Source organism: Camelus dromedarius, chromosome 12 (assembly GCF_036321535.1).
Source record: "Camelus dromedarius isolate mCamDro1 chromosome 12, mCamDro1.pat, whole genome shotgun sequence".
Classification (NCBI taxonomy): domain Eukaryota; kingdom Metazoa; phylum Chordata; class Mammalia; order Artiodactyla; family Camelidae; genus Camelus; species Camelus dromedarius.
Window position 1 is genome coordinate 72,373,408 of NC_087447.1, and position 25,656 is coordinate 72,399,063.

A 25,656-nucleotide genomic window follows, 5' to 3' on the forward strand; every position below is an offset into this window, starting at 1 on the left:
CAATATTTTTTCTGCTCCTATAGTTTTATCTTTTCTTTCCTTACCTGTAGAATTAGTGTCGTATTTACAAAAGATTCTCAGTTATCTCCTATAGTAGTGACTACAAGCTATAAACTCAAAGTTTTTCTAATAAATACTGTTTATTCAAAGATACTTTTAAGAGTTTGTCCTCTGCAGCAGAGGAGCAAAGAGGATAGACATGTAAAGAAATAGTTTAGAGTTCAGCTGGTGAAGACACACTAGAAAAGTCTGTGAAGTACCAAGGTAGCTCCAAGGAAAGAGATCCCTGTGTCTCTGCAGAAAGAGAGCTGCAATCAAGGAGGACTTCACAGAGCAGGCTGAGTCTTCAAAGACGAAAAGGAACTTGTCAGAACAATAGAGGGAAACGTTCAGATAAAGGAAAGATAAAAGCATAAAAAGTAACAGTAATTTTGGAAAGCATGAATAACATTGCTCTTGAAGCTTGGTATGTTGTTAAAAAGGTACTGTTAGGAGGTAGAGAAGGTGACTTTGTATATTTCTACTGTATTTTTAAATTTTGTTTTATTTCTTTGTTTTGTTCATGTCTGGTGAATCAATTTGTGAGTGAAACTTTGAGATGTTTGTATGCCTTTAATCTGGTAACATCTAGTATTTCCCAAATAGTTTGTTGAAATTTTAAATAATTAGAAGTATTTCTTAAAGAAGTAAATATCCAGCTAAAGATTAAGCTTAATTTAAACTGTCAATTGATGAAATGTGTTTTATGTTTTTATAAAGATGATGCCTTTTATCTAGCTGTTCTAAGTAGTGAATTTTAACTAAGCGTATTCATTTCTCAGCAGACCTAGACTTAGAAAGGACTTCTGAGGAAGAGCAAGAAAGACGTGATGGAAGGGAAAATAGCCACTCACAGGTATGTGAAAGTGTAAATTTAAATTTCTTGTTTAATACTGTTTTCTGTGCTTTGATAACACAGTTCAAGAGAAATTGCCTTTCAAACTAGACTTTTAGAGTCAATAAATAATTATTTAATATCTAGTTTTTAATAGCATTTTATCTAGTCACAAAACTTAAAGTATTGTTAGGATCTATAATAATTTATAGTTAAACTTTATCCTTGGAATTGAGGCAAAAAACCTTCCTGAATATTGTTTTCCTGTAGTAAAAAAAAATTATAAAAGATAGAGAGGAAAAACAGAAAATCCTCCTTTGTTGTAGAAACGTTTACTTCAAAATCATTTAGAAACACTACTGATAAAGTTAGCCTTTTGACAGAAATCAGTTCTTTCGAGAAGTGTCTGTGTTTTTGCTCTCATAAAAAGATGGATATCGATCACCTCTGTACACTGAGCGTATTTTATAACAATGTTGGAGACACTGTGAAATAGCATTATTTATTTGTAGGTCAAAGAGCAGATGAATTCTCTGGATGGCCTCGATGACTTACCTCGGTCACCGGGGACAGCTTCCGAGGATTGCGAGTCGCTTTCCCCTAATTATAAGAACACCCTGAGGCTAATCGAGCGACTTGGCCCAGAGAGTAAAGGTAGGACCCCCGTGTGGCTACACAGCCTTTCTAAGTGTCTCGCGGTAACGTGTGCACACCTAGTGCCGCCCAGGGAGCACGGCTCTGTTACAGTCCCCTGCGTCTCAGGAACCTGCTCTGTGTTAAAGCAGAAGCAGACGTGTTGTGCGCTGCCAGCCAGGGGCTGTGGCCGTTCCCTCTCCCTGTGCTTTCTGTTGACTCTGCTGCTCCTACGCCTTCACCCAAGGTCAGGGTATCACTACTTCCCTCCTAGAACTCTGAAATCACCTCAGGACTTTCTTCTCTTCCATTCCGCCTCCTGGAACCTTGGTCTACACCGCAACCATGATTACTAGACAGTTTTTAAAATTCAGGTCTTTGTTACCTCCTTGCCTAAAATCCAGCTCCTGCCACTCGTAGCTCCATGGTTAAAGGCCACAGTCCTCTGGCTTCATCTTGTTTCCTTTTATTACCCTTCTTTCCACATGAATTTTAGAATCAGCTTGTCAATGCTAAAAAAAAAAAGTCTGCTAGTGTCCTGGAAATGAGATGTAGGTTATGTTGAATCTGTAGATTAATTTGGGGAGAATTGACTTCTTAACAAAATGAAATTTTTAATCCCGAACAAAGTTTATTTCTCCATTTATATAGGTCTTCCTTGATTTTCTCAGCAATATTTTAGAGTTTTTAGTGTGTGGGTGTTTCCGCCTTTTATGAGTTTACCTGTGTTTCTTATTTTTCAGTGAGATTATAAGTAGTATATTTTTGTTTATTTGTTTTAAAATAATATATTTTAAATTTTAGTTTCTGATGATAGAAATACAGTTGATTTCTGTATAGTGACTCTCTGCCCTCCAACCTGGCTGAACCCATTTGTTAGTTCTAGTAGTGTTTTTATGGATTCTCTCAGATTTTCTAAATAACCAGAGGTGGTCCAGCTTTTTCTTCTTTAAACTACTGTGTTACTAAGGATAGTTCACATTTAAGACTTGCAGCCAATAAATACATTCTCTGTCACAGCTAATCAGCTCTGTCACCGTTGCAACAAGAGTAGCCATAGACAATACACAAGTTAATGGACGTGGCTGCATTTCAGTAAAAGTTTATTTACCAAAGCAAGCAACCCAGCCCACAGGTTGGAGTTAGCTGACTCGCACCATGTAGTCATATTCCCCGCTGATTAGCAGACACTTTTACCTCTTCATTTCCCATCCAGATGCCTTTTGCTTCTTTATTTTGCCTGATTGCACTGGCTCCAGTACAGTGCTGATTAGAAGGAGTAAGAGAAGCCACTCCTGTCCGGTTCCTCACCTTCTGGGAAAAGCATTCCGTTTTTCACCGTTGCGTATGGTGCCAGCTGTAGGCTTAGCACAGATCTTTGTCATAGTGAAGACGTTCCCTTGGTTCCCAGTTTGCTGGAAGTTTTTATCAGGAATAGATGTTGAGGTTTGGCAAGTGCCTCTTTTTATCCACTGACACGATCATATGGTTTCTTTTTTAGTTTGTTAATATGATGAATAACATTGATTTTTACGTGTTAAAACAGCCCTGCATTCCTGGGATACACCCGACTTGGTCACGATGAATTATCCTGTATTGTTGGATTTAATTCGCTAATGTTTTGTTTAGAAATTTTACCTCCATTTTCATGACATTAGTTTTCTTTCTTGTAATATCTTTGTCTGGTTTTGGATTCAGGGTAATGTGAGTTTCATAGAATGAGGACATATTTCTTCCTCTTCATTTTTTGAGGAGAATTTGTGTAGAATTGGTATTAAATTTTCCTAAAATATTTGGAAGAATTCACCAGTGTAACCATTGGGACTGGAATTTTCTTTGTCGTAAGGTCTTTAAATAGGACTTTTGTTTTGGTTTTTAAGATGTAGGGGTTTTTGGCTTATTTGTTCTTTCTTAAGTGAGCTTTTGTAATTCCTCTCTTTCAAGGAATTTTACCCACTTCATCTGAATTGTCAAATTTATTTGCATAATGTCCATAATATTACCTTGTGATTCTTTTAACATCTGCAGAGCTTAGAAGAATGTCTTCCACGTTATAGATGCTCAATATCCATTTGTTCAATGTATGGATGAATGAATGTGAAAATGCACAGTCCTTTATACACAAAAATTATTCATATATTTTGTTTCTATTTTTGTTTTCTTCCTAATGCAGATCCTGATAGGTTATTGAAAATTCAGGATCCAGTTGATTCTTTCCGATCAATAGAACTTAAAGAATCTGACTGCACAGAACTTAGAGGAAAACTTAAAGAAATGGAAAAGAAGGTGAACTGGCTACACACAGAGCTGCTGAAAACAAGAGAAGCAAAATCACAGTTAAAACTTCAAAATGTGGAGTGGGAACGAGAGCTCCGCCACATGAGGTACTGAATTTCTTGGTTTTAAAGAAATATTTGAACTCTTTATATTTACTTTAATACTGTAGGTATGTAGGAGAAGTCATAATTGCTAACTTCCCTTTTGGGATTTTACAGGGGAGAAAATTTCATTAATATTGTGGAATGTGAGACTCTTGGAAATAACACAGCAATATATATATATATGTATATATATATATATCTCCTCATTCTATATTTCTTTAAAAAAATTCTTTGATCTTTATCTGTCAAGTGTTCTCCAGAAAGTTTATATTACTTTACATTCCCACTTGCAGAATTATGAAATGACCATTTTTCTCAAGGCAGAAACTTTCAAAAAATTTATGCAGTTTGATTCTTAACATATGAATGGATGGACTAAAAAGTAAAGTGGATAGTGATTACTGGTTAGTTTATTCAGCATCGCTCTCATACAGAGATAAGATTAGTTCAAAGGTCTATGCTGAAAGCGTGGATTACTCTTTATTTTTTAATTACTTACTATGGATCCTGCCTTGTACCAAAAGGGATTTAAAAATGATTTACTAAATAAATAATATTCAACAAGGTAAGTTCAAAGTGTTGCGAAAGAAGAAACAAAGTGTAGGGCATCAGGGAGTAGAGTCCCCAGCCTCGCCTTGGATTATGCTGATCAGCGGGTCTGTGTTCTGGAAAAGGCACCTGCGGTTGTTATCTTCCCCTGGAGATCATGTAGGAGTCCCTGTAATACTTCAGGAAGTTGAAATTTTATCTCTCATGAACTTATAAACTTGTTTCTAAATAGCAACTTCTCTTTTAACTAGTAACTAATTTCTCTGTCCCAATGAAGGAGTAACTTATGACTATGTGAGGAAAAGAGGGTAATTTTCAATTCAAACCTTAGTGAATAATTGCAAAATTTCTTTCCTACACTATTGACCAGAGTTACTCTTGATTGAAACTCAGTAGCATTTTGTCTTTTTATTGCTACTTTTCAAACATTTGTGTGTGTGTGTGTGTGTGTGTGTGTATCTTTATGAAGAGATTGAAGTGAGGAATTTAAAATGTGAGACTTAGAAATGAAAAAAAAATTGAGAACATAGAAATTCCATTAGGGTAATAAATCAGCATGTGAAGAACCAGATCATGAAATGAACTTTTTATTTTCTAACAAAATAAATTTTAAGGTAAGCATATTTCACTGCAGATTCACATTAGAACAGGAAACAAAGAAGAAGAAAAATGCTTATACATTATATGAAAAACCTGAGGATGATTTAAAAAGAAAAGAGAAACAAGACAGTGAGCAAGTTTTCCTGAAGCAACAGATTGAAAGCACTGCCCGAGCACTAGAATGCAAACCGAAGGGCGTAAGGAATAAACCAAATCAGGTAAATTAATCTTAACGTGAATATTTCATATCTCTAACACTGTTTCATCAATATTATTTATAATATTCTTCTGAATGAATCTATATTTTCATTTAAAACAAATTAAAGTTATCTCATCCTAGATATGAACTATGACATTTAGAGCTTAATTTACTAATTTCTTGGTGTTCTTGGCATCTAACAGATGCTCTGTGTCTTTTCTGAATGAAGGAATGGAAGTTAAATTGAGCTTAATCATTAACATAAGGTTTGACAGTTTTGGTCCGTTCAACAAAATAACAAGTCTAATTCAAATCCATGTGTTAATTTTGGCTTTTTGAAGTTAAAATCCAGGTTAAATCGCCTTGAGACTATGATGGAACTGGTTAAATGCCTTATAAAGAAATTTTCTTTCACTGGGATTTCAAAATTTGTAGATACTGACAGGCATATGCAGAATAGATAAGCCAGATTATACTGTATAGCACAGGGAAATATATGCAAGATCTTGTGGTAGCTCACAACAAAAAACAGTCACAATGAATATATATATGTTCATGTACAACTGAAAACTTGTGCTCTACACTGGAATTTGACACAACATTGTTAAATGACTATAACTCAATTTCAAAAGTGTTAAAAAAGTTTTTCTTTCATGACACTACATCCCTTGTGTTTTTGCCCTGTGATAAATTTAGCTGTCATGTATATTAGAATTTGAGTTATTTATATGCATTAAAGGTCCCTGTGCTTAAAAAGGCTACTTCTTTTTAACAGGTTTAAAAAAATTTTTTAAAGATTCCCCTCCTAAGCTTTTTTTTGACTTTTTTTCATGGTATAAAACCCAAAACCTAATGTAATATGTCTCCAGGTTTTAGAAGAGCGAAATGACGCTGAGAGACAACGTTCTCGAGTGCAGAATGCCAGAGTAATACAAGATGACATCCTGGCCCATCATCTTTCCCAACAAAAGGAGGCAGAAAAGGCTAATAAGGAAATGAATGCTGAGGTATTTTCTTTAGTCATCTTCAAACGTGTGTGTATGAATTTGTATACTTACATAGTTTAAAAACCAATACTGTAGGTACAGAAATTATAGAGGGTTTTAAAAGCCTATATATGTAAATATATTTTCTGGAGGTGTCATTTCCGGTCCATTGGATAAAGCAATATTTTGAATTCAAGTCCACTTGCCGGCAACAGTGACGTAGTGACATTCACAATGGCCTCATCCAAGGAGAGGCTGTTATTATTGCCCATAGGAATCGATGAACTTTCCATTATCTCAAAACTGTTGCTCCTAACGGCAGGCATTCTAGTTTCTGGCAGTGATCTCACTCCTTTGATAGATGAATGGAGAGGTAACTTTATCATTTCCACTGATGGTAAGGAGGGAAAAGCGCAGCCAGTTCAGAAACCGTAGTTTGGGTGTCATTCTCCTACGTGTGATGAAAAGGAACGCTCTGCTCCATGTGGTATCCGATTTCAGTACAAGGGGATTTCGAATATAGTGATAGTTAGGCCGTACTCTGTACTGAGTGATAATTTATTGATCAGTATTTTATTTTTAATAAAGCAGTTCACTGTATTTCCCTGCTATTTCACATCCATTACTGTTATAAACACCATGAAGAAGAAATCAAAATTATTGCAGAAGCAAATAGTCTCCTGATTTTCTACGAAGAGCTCTGTAAATTTGACCTTGTTGACCTTTAGTGTGTTCACCATTAGGGAAGTAGAAGGCTTCTGTTGTGTTTATGTATTTATCCTAGAGAAGTAGCTTTGGTTTGGTGTAAGTGTCAGAGAGTCAGAAGCCCTGGGGGAAACCCTGCAGCTTGCTTGTGTTTTCAACCCTTTATTCCAGAATTGTCACAGCTAAATGAGTTAACTGATGTTTGTAGATGTGCTTAGAACAGTGCTTAGATTTATCATTTATCCGTAGATGTAATTCTTATAACTCGCTCTAAAAATGATAGAAAGGGAGAATATTTATGGAATATTCTCAGGAAAGAAGTTTTTAGGAAATCTAACCTGGCCCAATTTATACAGAGCTAAGGCTCTTACTTTGGGGGTAGCTGTAAAGGTAAGATGTCAGATATAATTTTTAAGTGTAGTCAGATTTATTCATTTTTTTTTTTAAGCCTTTTGGGTTTGTTGTATTTCAGAGAAAGAAAGGCCTTTCCGATTTTGAGCTTCTTAAACATCCTTTTGTGGTTTCTTTTTTACTTTCATGGATTCACTGTCTTTCATTAAATTTTTGAACTTTGGGGATTTCTGGTTGTTTAAAGTTTGAGATTTGTATCCACCTTAAGTTTTTCCAGTTGGATACCCAGTTACTGCAAACTTTTTGTTGTATAAACTTAGAGATTAGTCTTTCACTTCCAAGGAAATTATGATATGTCAGTTTATTGCGTACAGTTCAAAGAGTAAGAGATGAGGGGTTTCACTTACAGGACACGATGGATTTTAAGCTGTCTGACCCAAAAGATAGCAGCGAGGTGCTTCCTCAGCAACTTCCTGAAGCTGAACGTCAATTCCGTGGCCCAGAAATTGAGCTCCATCCCAGGAAAGATGCTCTTAGACCAACGACATTGTTATTAGAATGCGTGCATAGAGACCGAGGCCAAGCCCAGCGTTCAAACAAGGAAACTGAACCCTTGTCTCAGAGCAAACAAGGGGAATTCAGCAAATACACTGGAAAGCAGGCGTTCTTGAAGGAGACAATATGTAAACTACAAAGTGAAAACACGTTGCTTCGACAGCAACTGGAAGTTGCTCAAAATGAAGGCAGAAGCGAAAAGACAATACTTAATACCCCACAGCTCTTTCTGGATCACATGGGAAAACTTGAAGCCATGAGCAGACGAGTTCTGATGCTGGAGGAAGGAAACAAGGAGTTAATCGATGAATGCAGATGTTTAAAGCACAGACTGTGTCAGTATGAAACGGACAGAGCAGAAATGGAAGTAAGTACCCAGAAAGGGAACCAATTGTCAGACTTCCTCAAAGAAAATTCAAAGTAGTATCTGATGAAAGCTGAACGTTGAAACTAGTTGAATATGAGAAATGTGCGGTCTATAAATATATACACTGTAAAGCAGCCTAAAGGCATTTCTTGTATCCAGCAAACAAAAATTAGACCTGAGAGGTGCTTTACTTTGAGTAAAGATGCCGTGTCACCTGAAATTCTAAGAGGTTAAGCTATAAGTTGTTGACAGATACAGGCAGGTCTTAGTAATTTATACTGCCCAAATCATTTTAATCTTTCTGTCACCACATTTTAGTATCATGAAGCAGATAAATGAAATGCTGAGAACTAAAATGAGTATTTTGAAATTAAGATTCAGTTGTGTGAACAAATGAGTAAAGAAACAAACAAAAAAAAAAAAAAAAAAAAGAGAGAGAGAGAAAGAGAGAAAAGATTCAATTGTGTGGATTACCTTGACAGTTAAATCCAGATTTCCCAGATGAACTGATGTGTAAATGCTGTATCTTGCAGTACTTATCCTTCAGTACCTTTTCATACATTGTTCGTTGATATAACTTTATTTTTATTCATGTCAATTGGAATTAAATTTAGAAATATTTCCATCTCAAATCATGTATTTTTATGACCTCTCCACTCCTTAAAGACATCTACTTTTCATTCAGTCATAATTTGGGACAAATGTAATTTTTAGCAAAATTGTGTTTGACTTAGTCTCCCCTGTTGTATTTATAATTTACTTTGAACATTTTTTCAAATAATGTGCTCACAGTTCTCATTGCAAGGCTCAGTTACTGTCATTTGGATCTAAGTTTGTCCAGTACAGAGGAACTGGAGCGCTCTGTGATGTTCGAGTTTGGCACTGGGGTCCCATTTTCAGACTGAGGAGGAGCAGCCAGAGTCCTGAGTGGCAGGAAGGGAGTGAGTGGGAGGGGTGGGGGGAGCCGTAGGAGCTGCAGTCCAGGAGGCAGGGGAGGCCAGGTTGTCTCGGGTCCCCAAAGGCCACTGGAATAACCTCGCTTTTATTGTGAGATAGGAGTCTATTGGAAAGCTTTAAACACCAGATTGAATATGTGAAGAACTCTGAACTTAAGCCTCTAATGAGAAAGAGGGAGAGTGTTCCACAGTGTGGAATTTACCACCACTCATCCCACCCACACACCCCTTTCTGTTTGAGACTTCAGTGGGGGTAAAGCTTGGCCACTTCCTGGGAGGGGCAGGGAATGGCTGGTGGGGCTGCATCCATCGTCTAAGTTAACTTACTGTTGGTAAGGCAGGAGGGTCACGCTTTCTGTGTCTTTAATGGAACTCAGTAGAAAGGAATGTGTGTCTGTGAGGAAAAGAAGGTGAACTGATGTCTGTGGGGATAGTTCTCAAAGTCCATTTGTTGGAGTTACATATTATTAACGTAACTTAATGATAAGGTGACTTAAAATTCAGTAACAGAGTTATCTCTTTAGGCCCATATGAGACAGCTTCAACAAGAACTGACTGACACCCGAAAGAAAGTGTCCATGTTGGAAGCGTCCCTGGAGGTGACAGCACATCATAAGACTAATTCAGAAAACAAGAGACGGGATGGAGAGAGGAAGTCACATCAAACTGCGAATCCAGTACGTATGAAGTTCAGCACGTTGGCCGTGAGTGTGCAGCGCAGAGTGTTGCAGGACACTAGCTTTTCAGGGACAGCTTTCTTTTGCATCTTCCTTATAATTTCACTTTTATTATCTTTATAATGCACTTGTTTCTTAAACTTGGACTTTCATTCTGCCATTCTTTATTTTTTTCTTATAATATTTACCCTCAGAGTAGTTGAGAATTATACCTCTTTCCTCACAGAAGTTAACTTTCTTTTTCCTATTAAACAGTATTTGTTAGTGATCTCTCACCACAATGAGGCAAGCTAGATCAAATCAGAGGATAATGTTTCATGGAATGTTCCAGAAAATTGTCATGTCTCATCTTCGCTTTTGTGAATGGATATCGAATCTGTGTGTCTTTATTTCATGGATTTCAGAATGCCTTGTGCAGAAAGGTCATTATACAAACCAGTTGAAGTTAGGCATTGCCTTCATTTTCTCTTCATTTTAGACATGTTGTCAATGCACGGAGAAATTCAGATCACATCTGTACACCCAAAATAGAGAATTAAGAAAATTGTCTAGATCCTGCCTTTGGATTTTTTTTTTTTTTAACTTTGTTCAAATATAATTCACATATTATAAGGGGATTGCATAACTCAAGTGGTAGAGTGCATGCTTAGCATACACAAGGTCCTGGGTTCGATCCCCTGTACCTCCTCTAAAAATAAATAAGTAAAACTTAATTACTTCCCTCCACCAAAAAAGAAAAAAATTCACGTATCATATAATTCGCCCATTTAGGATGCATAGTTAGTATCTCCTAGTATATTCAGAGATGTGCAGCTGTCACCACAATCAATTTTAGAACATCCCCATCACCCCAAAAAGAAAGCCTGCATCCCTTGGCCATCACCCCCGGCACCACAGCCCCCCCATCCCCTGGCAACCACCAGTCTGACTTCTGTCTCTATAGATGTGCCTGCTCTGGGTGTTTCCCAGGAATGGAATCACATGCTGTGTGGTCCTTCATGATTAGCTTTTTTCATTTGACAAAACGTCTTCAAGGTTCATCCATGTTACAGCGCTTGTCAGTGTTTCCATTTCTGTTTATTGTCGAACAGTACTCGGTTGTGGGGCTAAACCATTTACCCATCCATCAGTTGATGGACCTTTGGGTTGCCTCTGCTTTTTGGCTATTGCTAATAATGCTGCTGTGAACATTTCTGTCCAAGTTTGGGTGTAAACATGTTTCCATTTCTTTGGGGAACAGACTTAAGGATGGAAATGCTGTCATATGGGTCATATGGTAACTCTGTTTAACCTCTTGAGGACCTGCCATGCTGTTTTCCAGAGTGGCTGCACCATCTAACATTTTTATCCAAAGTGTATAATTCTCCCAATTTCTATGCATTCCTGTCACCACTGGCCACCAGCTCTCCTGCTAGGTGTGAGCTGGCATCTCATTGTGGCTTTGACTTGCATTTTTCTGATGACTAAGAATGTTGGGGATATTTTCATGTGCTTATCCATTTGTGTATCTTCTTTGAAGACCTGTCTGTTTAGGTTTTTGCCCATTTTCAAATTGGGTTGTCTTTTTATGATTGAATTGTCAGAGTTCTTTTGTATCCTGGGTGCAATTCTTTGATCAGAAGTAGGATTTTCAAGTATTTCCTCCTGTTCAGGAGCTTGCCTTCTTACCTTCTTGACGGTGTCTTTTGAAGAGTAGAAGTTTTTAATATTGATGAAGTTCAGTTAATCTATTTCTGTCTTTTACTGTCGTAAGACACAAGTGCCAGATCCAGTCATGAAGACACACCCCTGTGTTTTCTTCTAAGAATTTTGTAGTTTTAGCTTTTTCATTTTGAGTTAATTTTTTATATATTGTATGAGGTAGAGGTCGAATTTTGTTCTTTTGCATGTGGATATCCAGTTGTCCCAGTACCATTTGTTAAAAAGACTATTATTGTCTCATTCAGTTATTTGACACTCGTATTGAAAAGCAATTGACCGTAAATGTGAGGGTTTCTTTTAGATTGTCAGTGGTGATGCATTGATGTATGTCTGTCCTATGCCAGTACCAATTCAGATGTTATGAGAACTCTTTCCGAGTCTTCTTGCATATTTCCAGTTGTTTTACATAATAATAAAAATTCAGTGTCACGGAATGTCTGTAACTCTACTTCTGTGGAGATTTGCTGCTTCGTGAAGGGGCCTGTGGCCAGCTTATGCCTTGCTGACTCTGTGACATGACAGAAAGTAGGCTTGCAAAGGTAAAGTCCATCCCTTCCCCCCCATTCAGACCTTTAGTTTCTCACCCAGTGCCTCCCACTTCACTCCAGTTTCCATCAAATCATGGTCACGGGATCTGCTGACTCAGTCTGCAATATACTTCATTATGTTGCATTCATTATAATTCATAGACTCATCCATAGATTTCAGTATCTAGAGGCAAAAGGTTAAGCCTGGAAAAGATTAAATCAACCTTCCTCTTTGGAAACCTCTCTAATCCATCCTCTTGCCGTTCACGATGAAGTCCTCTTTTGGCTTGGTTCTTGTGTGTAACACTGGTGCCGATCTTGTTCTTGGTGTACATCCTGCATCCTCAGCTCCCTGTGTCTACCTCCTTTTACTTAAAAGGAGAGGCGCCTAGCTGTATTCTATAGCTTAATGCATAATTAATGAAATATTTCATCCCATCCAAGGAAAATTTTCCAAGAGTACAGCTGTTAAAAATTAGATAATATTCAATCAGTTTATCAGAAACAGATAACAGATTAGTGATTTGAATTTCAAAAGTTCAAAGCCAATCTCTGATATGGAGAAGCATCGTGCTACAACATGAAGCTGAGACAATCTTACCTTCCCTTCCCAACAAGCTTTTAAGTAAGGTAAAGGAAAAATTGTATTTAATTTAAATACTGCGAAAGGACATTACATTTATGGTTCCATAATATTTTATTTTGTCTCTGAGGAAAGGAAAATGAAGAGTGAGTGCTAGATTAATACGTTCTCAAAGCTGCCTGTCTCTTAGAATTTCAGTTAATTGAAATGAGGTAAAAAGGCTGATTTTGGTAAACTGACTCTTTCTATTTGTTTTTCAATTATTAGACTTCAAATCCTGTGTCTCCTTGCTCACCAGTCTTCCTTAACCTCAAAGTTGAGGGGAAACTGTGAAATACATGCCTGTTTGTAAGGAGCTGTAATGGGATGGAACTGTAAAGTATCTTCCCTCTCGCTAGTTCTGAGGTCTTTCTTTCAGTTATCTGCTGCTACTCATCAGCACTTTGTCATTAATAAGTTAATCTCAACGTTTGTTACATTCCAGTTTATAGGAGACCAATTTCTACTATATTTAAGTTACATTTCTTACTGTCTTTTTTCATCCACTTTTGTGCTTATCTGTTTCTGCCTAACAAACTCCCCAAAGTTCAGTGGCTTAAATAAGCATTTATTTTGTTCACAACCTGCACTTAGGAAAAGTGTGGCCAAGACAGCTGGCCTGTATTCCTCTCAGCTTCAGGTGGGGCAGCTCGAAGGCGGGGGGCTGGAATCACGTGAAGGTTCACCCATTGATGTCTGATGGTTGATGTGGGTGGTGGGCTGTGGCTTAGGTGGGGCTGGCAGGTGGACCCCCTCCCCTGGAACACGTAAGCTGTCTCTGTGGCCTGAGCTTGCCCACCTGAGACTGGGTTCCAGGGTTAAGAGCGAGGCAGAAGCTGAATTGCCTTTTGAAACTGAGCCCTGCAGTTCACTCGGTGTGACTTTCACTGTTTTCTGTTCATTAGGAGCAAGTCACTTAAGGTTGGCCCATATTCTACCTTTTTTATGGAATTTAATTTTGAAAATTTATGGAGACACTCAAAAACCAGCATAATCTACTCACTAGCCACAACGTTTTCTTACTGCTTCCACACAAGAAATCCACTTATCCCCACTCAGTCCCCAAGCAGGTCTCGGTCGCTGTGGTGTTAGGCTCAGGCTCCAGTGCAGGGCCTTACTTTCCCATCTTCCCCAGGTCCAGGTGGGGCTGAGGTTCCTGGGTGTGGTGGTTCTGGAGTACAGCCCTTGGGTATACTCCCCTCAGTGCTGGGGCTTGAGGATAAGGAGACACGGGTTATTTACCACCACACACCCGACATTCTGCTGAACTGCTAAGGACTCCCTCTCTCACAGCTGGAAGGTGGGAGGCACACTGGCCCGTAGCAGTTCTGAAGTGCAGCCCGATGCTGCCGGCTCTTTGATTAGGACTTAGTCCTAACCCTGGGAGGGGTTCTCCTTCGCCGCCCTCTCTGAGCTCTTGGTTCCGTCCCTTTCATGAGCAGTGACCTGCGTTTGCAGCTGAGTGGTTCTCTCAAGCCAGCTTCCTCCTCGTAGACCTTCTAAGAAAAACCCAAAGGCCTCTTCCCGTTTTGCACTGTCTTGTCTCTTTCAGTCCAAGCTAGCAAGCAGTAGTTTTGCTACCACAGTTCTCTTTAAAACTTTGAGTTTCCTGTGAATTTTATTGGGGTTCCTGCCATTGGAAAAGCTATTCTCACGTCTTTTTGAGATAAACTCTTCACCTTGGGCTTCCTGTGAAGCTGTTGTGGGACCGTGCCTTTGAAATTCTTACGTTTTTAAGATCTTTAAAGGAATTTGAGGCAGCACGTTAAACCTTTCCAAGGTCTTAACAAAGCCTTGGCTTCATCTTTAGACTGTTTTCCTGGCAGCACCCTAGATTTGATCTTCGCCCGGAAGCCATTTCTCTGCTTACCCATTATGTGACAATTGGGCGTGTGGAGATGCTTTAAATGGGATACAGATATTTGAACCCAGTGAGTCCTGGTTCCTTTCTATTTAATAATCTTTTTGCTTGTTTTAGCTTATCTCTCTCATCAATTTTACTTTCAGCTGTTCGGTAGCAAGAGTCCCGTTCCCTCCGGTTTCAGTGTCATTTTCTTCCCTGGCCTAGAATCCTTCCCTCTCAGCCCTTCAAGGGCCCTCAGGCTTCCACTAACAGTCTCGGGGACACTTTGGGCTTTCACTCTTACTCGTCTCTACATCTGTTTAGGTTTCACCTACCTCCAGGTGCAAAGGCATCCCCACAGTTTGGGTTCTTTTCTAATGGTTGTGCCCCATTTTAATATCAATATCTGTGCCAGTGATTTATTGCTAATAATTTATATAATAAACTGCCTCAAAACCTAGTGACTCCAAACGGCATTTGCTTGGTTCCCAAATCTGTGTTTAGACAAGGCTCAGTGGAGCCAGCTCATTTCTTCTCCACTTGGCATCAAGCGGGCACTAGAATAATCTAAAGGCTTGTTCATGCACATGTCTGGAAGTTGGAGCTGGCTTTGGTTGAGGACATTCCCTGGGGTCATCAGCTGGGACAGCTGTGTGTACAAAGACTCAGTAGGTGGCCTGGGCTTCACAACGTGGTGGCTGTGTTCTAAGGGTGAGCATCCCTATGGAGTGAAAGTCAGAGGCCATTTAGCCTTAGAAACCACACAGCGGTGCCCCTGCATTCTGTCCCCTGGAAACCAGTTAACTGAGGCCAGTACATACTTCAGGGGAGGGAATTTTGCAGGGGAAGTGCCAAGGAATTTGTAGAGATGTTTTACAACCACCACCTCCGCCTGCCTAGTCTCAGCAAATAATCCTTCTATCTGAAGGAAAGCAGTTCTTCCCAAGTCAGTGTCACTGAAATTCCAGCAAGATTTTTTGTTTGTTTTTGTTAAGTATGTTCTCTTGTTTTGTGGAGAGCCACAAAGGATTACAAGAATTAAGGCTTTTTTGTGTGTTTAGAAAAATGTATCGGTCATCTTACTAAACCACTACACTAGGAGATGGATTTCTCCTTAACTCTGTGAATCATTCATTGCTCCTTGGCATGGAATTCAAACTAGCATAAAATATTTGTAGTTCAGAGAAAGGCTTATGGCCTTAGAATCCATATTTGTAAGATGTATTAATTGCAGTCTTTTTTTCAAAGTCTTGTTTTGGGAGGCATTTATTAATTCAGCCCTAAGTAACTCAATATGATCTCCCTAAACTTTAAAAATCATGAAGAGTTGAGACTTGGGGAAGGAAGGGGTAAGAGACTTTCTACTAAGAGGTGACTTGTAGTCATTTTATGTAGGAAAGACATGAAACAACTACAGAAAATAAGATTGTAAAATCAAGTACAAATGTATAACAAAGATGATGAAAATAAACAGTATATTTTTGTGACTCTTGGTGGTTTGAACTTTTTTCTTGATTTTCTGAGTAATTTGTGTTTCTCCATTCCACAAGGTAGATATGCCACTTTATTGTAACTGAATTTATTTCAACCTTTGATGCTGGGTTAGAGTTAGGCTGTTCTCAGTCTGCTAATATCATTAACAAACAATTTTATCTTTTTCATGCAGAATGCTGATCTTCCAGCAAAAGAGGAGTCTACATCTTCAGTAGTTCTCCATCTGAGTGCAGAAACTCAGCTTCTGCTAAAGGAGTTGTTACCTGTGAAAGAGATGCAAAGGAAATGTGAAGCACTAGAGGAGGAGAAGAAGAAGTTGGAGGAAAAAGCAGTAAATCTGAGACGTCACCTCGAAATGAACCCAGTGGAACGCAGCCAAGTGGAGCATTACAAACGGGAGCCTGGAGAGCAAGCAAGACGGGATGCAGTAGAAGCACTGAAAGAACTCAGGCGGGCTGTGCAGCACGGACAGGAAACTGAAGAACAAGCAAGACATGATGTAGTAGAGAAACTAAAAGAAATCAGCCAGTTTTTACAGGTGAGACACTGATCTGTAACGTGCTCTAACTCACTTCGCTGAGAATGACAGTTCTGATGTGTACATTTTATGTGTTTCCTCTACTTCCCATATAGCAGTTGGTTTTGTAGATTTCTGGAAGGAAGGCCGCATTTGTTACTCCCTTTAAATAATTCAGTTTCCATCATCACTATCACTAAATTGATCTTTCAGAACAATTCTCACTAGAGAATCATTTTTAAGACCAATTGGTGTAAGTGAAGACTACTAGGAGGAGAAGAATATATTGTGATGTAAATACTGTGCCACACTCGGGGATTGCTCTTAAGTTGTATTGTTCAACTTTTAAAATTTTAAATTGATCCTTTTATTCTTTGAACTATCACATTACATGAGTACTAATATAAGAGTGATTCAACTTTAATTTTGTAATTCAGATTTAATTCACTTGACACTGATGATAAGTAGTTTAACATTCAGCTTTTTTCTCACACTTAAAATTGCTCTCTGAGTCATTGACTCAAAACTAAAGGGAACAAATAGACTGTAATTACTCAGGTTATAATTATTTTTAAAGTTGTATCCTTTTAATTTGCTTTAGGCACAAGCAGGATTTCAAGAAAACGTGTTGAAAGAGTATAAGCGTGCTTCAGTTAGTCAAACGGAACCCAGAGTTAAAGATCTGGAGCCTGAACTTAAAAGTGATTGTAATGAAAAGAAATTGGAAAAATACAAACAACTATACCTGCAAGAGCTAGAAAATAGAAAGTCTTTGGCAAGTGAACTTACCTCGTAAGTCAAAACGTAGAATTATAGAAAATAACTCAGGTCATTAATTTGCCTCTAAGGCATAATTCTTACTGAGCCAGGTTCATGAGGTGAGCAGCAAGTGAAAACTAACTAGATAGTGTAATTTGGGGAAATGATGTTAGCAAATGAACTCCCCTTTAAAATGTCAGTCCAGGGCAGTTTGCATCTCCCTGCCTTTTGTTGCTTTTACACGACTTTATTTTTTATATTTGCATATATTTAACCTGATCTAGTCTTTAAGCTAGGGGTTTTGCAAACTTTGTAATTTAGACAGCCATATTATCACAAATTTCTAGCTGGAATTCCCATAAATAGAAATGTTAGTGAGTTTAAAATTGACTGTGTTTTGGAAGAGCACAATGTAAACCCAAGGGGCCCCATGCTGGTATTTGGTGAATTTACGTTCTTGATTGTGATATTTGGTGTCACCGCTCGTGGGCACCCTGAGACGAAGTACTGTACCCTTCTAAGTTTGTCTCCGCTACATAAAGGCATGCTTGGGGAATAGGGGGAACTTCACATAGGGGTGAAGGGCAGCATAGTGGTTCACAAAGTGGCTAAGAAGAATGTGGTGGCCTGCCCGAGGGGGTGTGTGGGAGACAGAAAGGGCGGGTCCCACCTCCGGTGCCTGAGTAGCAGTGTTACAAGCTACAGGTCTCCCCGCTATCCAAAAGTAGAGCGTTCCTATGAAAGTTGTCGATGTAAAGCAAAGAGGCAGTTACCTTAGGACACATCTTGCTGGTGGATGCATGAAATAAATATGCATAAAGCACAGGCGCTCACGGACACAGTCCTAAGCCGTGGCGGCGTGATGCCGGGACACTGAGTGTGGTTCTGCGGAAGGAGCTCGGTGGGGCCCCTCTCGCTGCTCGGGGCGCTCGTTGCCCCTCTGATGGCTCGGGCTAAAACAAACACCCAGCGCTATTCTGGCTTTTTGCTTTTTTCCCATAAAAGTGAAAATCCGCTTGAGAGTTTGTTTGATTATGGAAAACAGGTGCTGATGTAGGCCTCTGGTAAAAGCGAAGTAACAAAGTGAGCTTTGGGAAATTGGGGGACACTTGAAATTGCCCCTGGCGCTGTCGGAGTTCTTTCCCACCATCGACTGTGCCGCCTGGTGCCCCCCAGAGGTGGTGGCTCTAAACTGTTGCTCAGTGCCGCATGCTTCCTTTCTCCCAGGTAATGAGTGAAATGTGTATATAAGGGGGGTGAAAGCAAATGCTTGAAAATGGCTTTGAGGAATGGTTTATCTTTTATTTCTAAACTGGTTTACTGAGGGTGAGTATGTCTAGATGCAGCCGGTGCAGAAGGCAGTGGGGGTCCTCTGTGGGGGCGTCTCCATCTCTGACTCTCCCCACTTTGAAGTACTTGTTAGTTAAGGGCCCCCCCCTAGGCACGTACGTCCTTCTTTAGGACAGTTTTAAACTGTAATTGTTTACAGTAGGTCTTCGCTGACGTATTTTTGGTGTTAAAACGCAGTTTAATGGGACAATCTGTTTACTATTATAGCAACTGTAAAAATACACATCACTTAGGAAGAAAATGAAATGAATGAAATCTGTGTTTTGCGATCCTCGCAGGGTTAATGAGAGGCTGGCCGAGGTGAGCACTAAGCTTCTGCTGGAGAGACAGCACAAGAGCTCTTTCCCTGGCTTTGTTCCTGCAAGGCCTGTTGGCGCACCTCCTTCTGCTTCTGGTACTAGCGTGGAGGCCAAAAGGAGTCCTACTCGAAGAAGGCGCTTCAGGACTTTTTCCGACCCTTCAACTAACTTGAGCGTTCCCTTGTTCCGGGTTAGTTATATTATCTTTTTTTCCTTGGGTTTCAGATTTCTGATACAATTCTTGTTTTTAATTTGATGAAATTCTGAGTTGTTTCTTTGACTGATGCACACTAAGTAAAAGCCATAGTTAATTGTGCTAATAAAGAAAGGAGACAAATTTTATAATTTTTTAAAGTCCCTGGACTTGTAGTTTTCAAGACATACCTGTCATTAACTTTATTCAATAGATGCAACTAAACTGACAAATGTTAAATTTCTTAAAAAGCTCCATTTTAAATTCTAGTTTAGAAGTTAAGTATTAGTGCCAAATAACTAGAGATCCACTTTCCCTCGATTGGCTTAGTTTCTGATTGATTTCGTTTTGGCATTGGTTGATAGTAATTTTCAAGTTTTGCTGCAGCCCAGTTTTTCTACCCCTAAGCACAAGTAAATGATTGGCAGTGAGCTACTTAAGCACATGCGGATGCTTTTTATTTAAAGGAATCCAAGATAAATTCTTTTTATGAATTCAATAAACTTGTAACACTAAAAATATTAAGTTCCGTTTTTAAGTTTAAAATTTTTATCATTTTCTTCTGTAAGAGTACATCCTTAATTGCTATTTTACTTCTAGCATTGTTATTTTAATTGTTATAAAATGTCTTACTGAGCAGTTGTAGAACATTTCTAAATACGTAGTCAAGGAAAGCAAATACTTCAATTTTTAACAAGAAGTTCACTTATGTCTCTGTCTTGCCCTCACCTGCAGGAATACCGAGGTGGCAAGGATAGTGAGTCTTTAAATTACAACCAGTTTTCATTGTGTATCGTTGTTAAAATAGCCATTTAAAGCGGTACGCATTGGTTTATGGTTTGATGGTGTTTTCATGATCTTCTTGATGCAGAGAAGGGTAACACGGGCCCTTGTTATGTGAGGTCTCAACCCATTTCTTCTCACTTGGCTTCGTGTCATAATAAATCAAAGAAGAATAAAGCTCAGGTTTCGTAGACAGTGTTGTGGGTAAATTGAGTCTAAGTGCTTCAGAGTCATGAAACCGGACTGCGTGGTGTTAAAAAAAAAAATGCATGGCTAACACTTCCGCCAGTGGCTAAGCATGATGCAAACTCGAAATGTTTTCATTAGTTGTCACCAAAAAATCGACAGTGTGTCACTTTGCAGGATGATGGTGGAAGAGTGTGAGTGCAAAAGCAATGCAAGAGAAAGCTCCTGAGGACAGTTTTCTCCTTTAATGTTTTTTGGGGAAAGAGGTGTCTATGTTTTAGTACTTCTAGATACACTGGAAAATGATTTATTTTAACCTCAGTGTTGTAGTTCCGAGGTACACGTAGTTCTGTGGGGCCGTGGGGCCGAATCATGCTAGGTTTAGCAGGGAGGTTAACAAGCCCCGCTCTGTCCGGGTGCAGAGACACGTCTCCCTCAGCACTGCCGGGCGCCTCACAGGACTTACTGTACATTTACTGCTTACAGATTTCTTAGTCAGACTTAGAGAAAGAAGGTGCCTTGTGGAATTGCTAGGGATGTAATTATTTCTGCTGGGAAAACATAAAGTAATGCTATGAGAGGTGTGAACATACTGTTTAAAATGACAGGAAGGGATGGGTTTTTGCATGGGGCTTAACAAAACAACAGACTTCCACAGCTTTTCAGCTATGGTTCTAGAAAGCAAAATGTTAAAAATGGCATTGCGGTTGAATTTAACATTCTTCTTTATGTGCAAGGTTTTAACATTTTGGACTGTTCCTACTGTGAAGTTCCAGCTTACTCAGCATTTTTTTCTAACTTGACAGAAGTGTTGCTCTAAGTCTGTGAGTTCAGTCGTCCTGGTTGTCGAAGCAAGTTTTTTCCAGTTCGTAACACTTGGGTTTATTGCCTCTCTTACCACTGAATGAAGTATAGCCTTGTCACGTGACATCGTTGTAGCGGTGACAGATGGACCCCGTATCTGTTTTGCCGATTTTTACCCTCAGATTTCACATTCTAGTTTATTTCTGGGGTGTTTTGTCCTACATGTCAGAAGCAATTTTACAATTTTACTCAATTGTGTTATTTAATTATATTACTATAAAATACAAAAAGTTAAAATTATCCTGAGCAGATACATCACTGTTAGATTTTCTTGCACATAGAATTTTTTTTCTGAGAACTGAAAACTTAAAAATGGATTCCAGACAGTATTATAACAGACAAAATTTCTCTGTTTTAAAGGTTACTTTGTGTTCAAGAGTGTTTTAGTATTGGTATGCCTAACGTGAAGCATGGCCACAATAGTTAATAAATGTCCTTCAGATCTATTTTAAATAGGAAGACTAAATTTTACACTCATTGATTTTGGACTTTTGGTGTATTACTGACACTTTCAAACATTTTCTAATGATTTATTTAAGTAACTTAAATTTCTGAAATGTCCATTCCGTTTAGCAGCCCTTTTTCTAAATGGGATTATAGCAGTGCACCAGAGCTAAAACGATTAACATTCGTAACACTTTAACTTTTGACATGACACAGCACTGTGTCTCAACAGAATCTGGTCACGTTTCTTTTAAAATAAGGCTTCCAAGGCAATGCACATCCACTGTGAATTTTAATTCTAATCAAACTATCACAGTAGTTAAGCTCACTTGTCATAAGACAGAGGCAGAGTTCAGTAACCTTGTTTCTGCTATCAGCTCTCTGCCCTGTGGACTCCCTCCTGCCCTCATTTCATTTTGTCTGAATGGACAAATGAGGAAGCGTGCTATCTTTTGAAAGACAATCACTCAACTTCTTCCAGTTCTTTTTCTTTCATTCACTTTTTTCTCTGTACTTAATTTTTTAGCTCCTTGATCAACAAATACTTTCTCATTTCCTTTCTCTGCAGCAAAATACATGCATTTAATAGTTACAAACTGACAAGTGTCATTTCCTTCATACATTAACCTATTTACAACAGGATAATGAATCAAAGCAGTTAAATGACTTGATTTTATTTCATTTGTGGAATTGTACTTATGTTTATTACATTTAAAATAAGAATGGTACCAAATTTTAACTGAAAAGTATCAATAATCTGAGAACATATTCACTTTGGAAATGAAGGTGTGTGTATACGTGTGTGGCAAGTGTGTTTTTATCAAATTGATCTCAGAAAGAGAGGGCAGCATTATCTTCCAGCCTATGACCTCAGTTTTGACCTCAATCCTGCAGTGTCCCCAGTGGGACCTTCCATTTCTATGGGACATAGTCTGCAAACTGCCAGTTAGGAGAGAATGCTCCTAATTAAAAACCATTAGAATTAAAACTTGCTGATACATTGTCTTCCTGTGTATAATTTTCTCACCTTTCTGTGTTTTTGTTAAATGGAAAAGTTTAAGTAAAGCTGCAGGTTCCTTCTCCTTATTAATGTTGGACTTCAGACCACTTCCACCATCTGGACATGGGGGTCCTCACCTAGAAATAAACATAAAGGTCCCAGAAATACCTATTTAGGAAAATAGCTTTGCAGAGGAAAAGATAGTAATCTTACATTCAGCTCATGTGAAAATGTGATCTACATTTTGCATAGTGTTTATTAACGGTTATATGAATTTATTTCAGTAAAGTCTTCTCCCTTCATCTGTTAGGCATTTTTCACTTCACAGGACCCACCTGGCACTGTTGCCACGTTGTTGATGGCAGAAGGCCTCTGTAGAATGCTCTTGTCAGACAGTGTTACGGAAAACAGTCTCTGAAAATACTGGCAAATGGTAGCCCCAATTTTGTCTTTGCACCTAACATTTACAAAGGCCTCGGCTCTCGTGTCGCTGTTACCACCGCAGTGTTTATTATGTCTGGTGGACTAGTTTAGACCCTGTTTAGTGAGCGGGTGACTTTTATAAGAAAGGTTTTTAAAGGAACACTGTAGGTGGGGACTTTTGCAGTTTGAAATGTCCCCACACATTTCATAATTAAATACCTAACTAATTAAGTCAAGTTTCAAAAAGTTGGCCCTAATTTCTAGAATGGAAACAAAGTTACTTTTAAAGAATTACGTATTGTTTTCCGTATTTCTAACTCTAGGAAGTTGTGAATCAGAATCCAACTTTTGTAACTGTCACTAGTCTCTCCTTTTCTTTTCTTCAAGCAGATTTTCTGATATAAATATTTTAGTCATATACAGAGAGCAAAATACATTTGCTTAACTTGTTTGCCAGTAGAATTTTCACTTGACATTATAACAGAACACTTTTCTTCATTTTATGCATCTGCAATTCTGTGCTAAAAACTTTAGCAAGAACACACCTTAAAATTAAAAGTGCAGGAATGGAAATCTCATTTTAAGGAAAAATCCATTAAGGTTAAAAAAACCTAAACTTTTATAAAGGGCAGTTTTTCTGAGAACTGCAGAGTAATGCATTCAGTGTAGAACATGACTTGAATTGTTTAAACTCTTTGTGCTAATAAGATCGGGCATCGCCCTCTGAGATTTTGTGTATCCGACAGGGCAGTGTTTATTGTGCTTTCCATCAGGGGAATCTAAATAGCCTTTCATATATATGTTCTGTATTATCTAAAATCAAAGTAAGTTAGAATTTATTTTATTTTAGTCCTGTGATTATTTTTTCTATTTAAGCAATCCTCAAGTAAGGTCAAGTCTCTAAAAGTATTTATTTAAAGGCCACATTTCATAAGCTAGCTGTCATTCCTATGATAGTGTTTCATATTTAACTTACACATTAAAAATAATATTTGACTTATTTCAGATGCGGAAGTAGTTGGAGAATAATACAGATAAAGAATTAAAAGAAGGTATGTTGCCAACATTTCTGAATTAAATTTAGACATTGATTTCCAAAATACACTGTAAACAGTAAATGGCATCCCTTTCTATTGTTTGAATAACAGATACTATGTTAAATTTTTTTGTTACACATATCTAATGAAAAGTGTGAAAGCACAATTTTATTCATAATGATAAGTGTACTTACTCCTCATTTATTCATCATGATCCATATCTTTAAAAAAAATCTCAGGAAGTCTGTGTTCTCTATTTCTGGCTGTGCCCTTCCTCTTCTGCTGTCCCCGTGGGCCTGTCACCTGCACACGGACCTGTTCTCAGAAAGCATGGAGGTCATCAGCTTCTCGAGTTTGGTAGTGACTGAGGCCAAAATCCCAGACTCAAGCAATCACAGTTCATGTACCTGTCCCCTGGTGGATGACAATTAATTTCCTGTCATTCACTTTGTCAGGGGTTAACATTTTGCCCTCAGGAAAAATTCCAAATTCCTTAGCTTGGAAGAAAAACACCCACATCGATCTGGCTCTTGCCAAAGGCTTCAACCGTATCTCTTTACTCCCCTGCTCTGCCCCTGTGCTCCAGTGGCTGGTCCGACTGCGTCAGGCTCCGCGGGCGCCCCACCTGCCTCTTCTCTGTGTGTTTGCTTCTTGCCTCTCCCTCCCACACTTTCTCCTCCTCCTTCGGGTATCTGCTTACACGTCACGGCCACCAAAGAGGGGACAGTATTGGCACAAAGCTGGACGTCCCTTCTGAGTGTTCCAACTGTGCCCTCTTTTATACCTGTCATGGCATTTATGTCTCTGTACCGAAATTGCCGGTTTATCTAGTTTTCCAGTTTACGGTACATGATTTTTCAGGGTGGGCTTTGTCATCTTCATCTTGTGATTCCAGTGCTTGTCACAGTGACTTAGTACATGGTTGCCGAGTAAATGAATGAGGAATGAGAAAACCGGGGGCTCTGATCCTTAGCCACAGGAGCAGTTAATTCAACATGCAGCCCTGGGCAAAGTCTAGAGTAGTAATCTTGTATTTTGTGTTGTAATCGTGTGTAGGTATTTTTCGTTCTTCTTAAAACTTAGAAGAGTCTCAGCTTTTCTTAAAAAATAAACTGACATTTAGTTACCTATGAAGTATTTTAAGTAAAGAATCTAATTCTTTCATTTTCTTTCCAGCTACTACTGAACTTGGATCTAAGTCCTAGAGACTCTCTCACAGCCTTGATGGACGAATCAAGTCTAAGGCCAGATCTGGTTTCCAAAGCACGTGAAGAATATGTGGAGATTTTGAAGAATAATCATATGATGTGCAAGATAAATAGTAAACATTTACCTGCTGGGCTGTTTGCTTAACATTTTATTTACTTTCCATTATGTAAGATACTGACCCTGTTTATTAAGGGAAAATACTCTTGCATTCTATGGGCATGATTAAAATTGATGTAGTATTTTAAATCACGTTTCTCTGCATCTCATTGACTTTTAAGCAGATTTTGGGAATAAAACCCAGCACTCTGGAGTATTATATACTCAAACTGAGCCCAGATGCCAGCTGTTTAAACAGCACCCAGCCACCCACCAAACTTGTCGATATTGAGCCGTGTTGATTGATAGCTTTTTTGAATTTTCCAGCGTTAATCACTGTCTATAGACCTAAAGATTTAGACGGACAGCGTTTGGATCTGCTGTGGCTGTTGCAGTGTTCTGATGGATCACAACAATCGTTACTGTGCCATCAAGCTTTCTATATGTTACCTTAAACACTGATTCACAGATGTTTC

General features: G+C 38.6%; 1 protein-coding gene across 1 annotated transcript in view; it reads left to right on the forward strand.

Annotated features, from left to right (window-relative positions):
* LOC116151631 (coiled-coil domain-containing protein 144A) overlaps positions 1-25,330 on the forward strand; it is a 112,136-nt gene extending 86,806 nt beyond the window's left edge. Inside the window, exons 19-29 of the mRNA XM_064492865.1 lie at positions 1,387-1,528; positions 3,681-3,891; positions 5,072-5,255; positions 6,106-6,243; positions 7,688-8,200; positions 9,681-9,833; positions 16,193-16,558; positions 17,139-17,329; positions 18,925-19,135; positions 23,845-23,890; positions 25,052-25,330. Of these exons, the coding sequence (XP_064348935.1) occupies positions 1,387-1,528; positions 3,681-3,891; positions 5,072-5,255; positions 6,106-6,243; positions 7,688-8,200; positions 9,681-9,833; positions 16,193-16,558; positions 17,139-17,329; positions 18,925-19,135; positions 23,845-23,856 (2,121 nt within the window). The 3' untranslated portion in view covers positions 23,857-23,890; positions 25,052-25,330. The remainder of the gene's footprint in view (positions 1-1,386; positions 1,529-3,680; positions 3,892-5,071; positions 5,256-6,105; positions 6,244-7,687; positions 8,201-9,680; positions 9,834-16,192; positions 16,559-17,138; positions 17,330-18,924; positions 19,136-23,844; positions 23,891-25,051) is intronic.
* The last annotated feature ends 326 nt before the right edge of the window (positions 25,331-25,656 follow it).